At 39.5% G+C, this 2,416-nt stretch overlaps 1 protein-coding gene across 1 annotated transcript; it reads left to right on the top strand.

Annotated features, from left to right (window-relative positions):
- The first annotated feature begins 210 nt into the window (after window positions 1-210).
- Window positions 211-1,028, top strand: LOC113922310 (60S ribosomal protein L7-like). The gene has a single exon (XM_035729356.1). It carries the CDS (start codon window positions 220-222, stop codon window positions 961-963), a length of 744 nt encoding a protein of 247 aa, XP_035585249.1. The 5' UTR covers window positions 211-219; the 3' UTR covers window positions 964-1,028.
- Window positions 1,029-2,416: the final 1,388 nt, after the last annotated feature.

The following is a 2,416-nucleotide window of genomic DNA, read 5'->3' as shown; positions in this document are numbered from 1 at the left end:
GCCAGATAGTTGACAGAGAGCAGGGAGCTCACATTACAGCCAAGAGGAGGTGTGACTGATTTATTTTCATTTCCAAAGTGAATGTTATCATGAAGATACTGTCAGGTGATTGAAAAAGCAGAAGACTGGCTCCTTAACCTGAATTCACCCCTTAGTGTCTTGGAGTCTCAATTACCTTGGGTTTAAAAGGGGCATGAGGACTCTTTTCCGGCTGGAACCATGGAGGGTGCAGAAGAGAAGAAAAAGAAGGTTCCTGCTGTGCCAGAAACCCTTAAGAAGAAGCGAAGGAATTTCGCAGAGTTGATCAAGCATCTGAGGAAGAAGTTTGCTCAGAAGATGCTTCGAAAGGCAAGAAGGAAGCTTATCTATGAAAAAGCTAAGCATTACCACAAGGAATATAGGCAGATGTACAGAACTGAGATTCGAATGGCAAGGATGGCAAGAAAAGCTGGCAACTTCTACGTACCTGCGGAACCCAAATTGGCATTTGTCATCAGGATCAGAGGTATCAATGGTGTGAGCCCAAAGGTTCTAAAGGTGTTGCAGCTTCTTCGCCTTCGCCAGATCTTCAATGGCACCTTTGTTAAGCTCAACAAGGCTTCAGTTAACATGCTAAGGATTGTGGAACCTTATATAGCATGGGGGTACCCAAATCTGAAGTCGGTGAATGAATTGATCTACAAGCGTGGTTATGGCAAAATCAACAAGAAGCGAATTGCCCTGACAGATAACACATTGATTGCCCAATCTCTTGGTAAATATGGCATCATCTGCATGGAGGATCTGACTCATGAGATCTATACTGTTGGAAAACGTTTCAAAGAAGCAAACAACTTTTTATGGCCCTTCAAATTATCTTCTCCACGAGGGGGAATGAAGAAAAAGACCACCCATTTTGTAGAAGGTGGAGATGCTGGTAACAGGGAAGACCAGATCAATAGGCTTATTAGAAGGATGAACTAAGGTATCTGCCATGATTATTTTTGTAATCTGGCCAGGTAATAAATGACTACTCTCATGGAAATGTTTTGTTGTCTTGGTGACTTTTTGCTAGCCTGACTGCTGTCCCTTAACTATTAAAGCAAATCTTGGTGTGTGATAAAAGTCATCAGCCTTTGCGTGCAAAACTAGGGTCTAGTTTGTATCTTGGTGGAAAACATTCCTTGGGTTTATTAAAGACTCTTCTGTACAAAGAATATATCTTAATTTTTCACTTTTGAATTCTGCCACTGAGTTAGCCAAGATGGGTCTGTTCTAAGAAAACCTATTTCATAGGCCTTTGCATGATTTACAAATAAAAATACTGTTGCTGAAATTCTAAAAAAAAAAAAAAATGGGAATGAGGACACATTCTCTGTCTCCCTCAAGTCAGAAAATGAGTGTGAAGTACATTGTAAACTTCGGAATTGCTATTTGAATATGTACATGTATGTGACTTTTATACTTTCTCAAGATGTTGGGAAAATACAAAGCCAAATCTTTTTTAAGAAATAAATTGGAGGGGCATTGGGGTGGCTCAGTCAGTTAAGGATCCAACTCTTGATTTCGGCTTGGGTCATGATCTCAGGGTCATGAGATCAAGCCCCGCATCAGGCTCTGCACTCAGAAGGGAATCTGCTTGAGATTCTCTCTTCCTCTCCCTTTGCCCCTCCCCCTACTTGTGCGTGCATGCTCTCTCTCTTTCAAATAAACAAATAAATCTTTAAAAAGAAAGAAATTAGGTATTTTCATCCATAGTTTAAGAACAAGGAAAAAAATAAGTAATAAGGATTTCTAAGGCCAAAGACATAACCTTATTTGTAATGAGACTGCAGAGCAGTAGAAAGCATTTGAAATTATACAAAAGCATGTGCTCAAGTTTGGTTCTACTGATAAGAAGATATTTATATTGTCTTGGTATATTAATGTAAAACTGTAAGAATAATGCCAAACTGATTCAGTTCCAGTGAGGTTTAAATATTGTAATATATGGCAAACCACAAACATTGAAGGTATGTAGTACATGGTCAACAAATGGTATGAAGTTAGCCAAAAATCCTGAATGTCAACTTAAACTTTAATCTGTGGATTTGCAAAATACCTGAGAGCCCTCTCCTTTGGTTCAATTAAAAAATGATCTATAAAAAAAAAAATACAGGGGCACCTAGGTGGCTCAGCTGGTTAAGCGTCTGCCTTCAGCCCAGGTTGTGAGCCCAGGGTCCTGGGATCAAGCCCTGCATTGGGCTCCCTGCTCAGCGGGGAGTCTCCTTCTCCCTCTCCCTCTGCCTGCTGCTCCCCCTGCTTGTGTGTTCTCTCTGTCAAAAAAATAAATAAAATCTTAAAAAAATAAAATAAAAAGTAATATGGACTCACAGTGTTAAATGTTCTTAAAGCACATCAAACCTAACTCATCACTTTCTAATATCTTAAATAATTT

Source organism: Zalophus californianus, chromosome 9, assembly GCF_009762305.2.
Source record: "Zalophus californianus isolate mZalCal1 chromosome 9, mZalCal1.pri.v2, whole genome shotgun sequence".
NCBI lineage: Eukaryota > Metazoa > Chordata > Mammalia > Carnivora > Otariidae > Zalophus > Zalophus californianus.
This window is presented reverse-complemented; position numbering and strand designations above follow the sequence as displayed.

Coding starts and splice junctions, on each gene's coding strand:
- LOC113922310 (XM_035729356.1), top strand. CDS start 220: ATGGAGGGTGCAGAAGAGAAGAAAAAGAAGGTTCCTGCTGTGCCAGAA.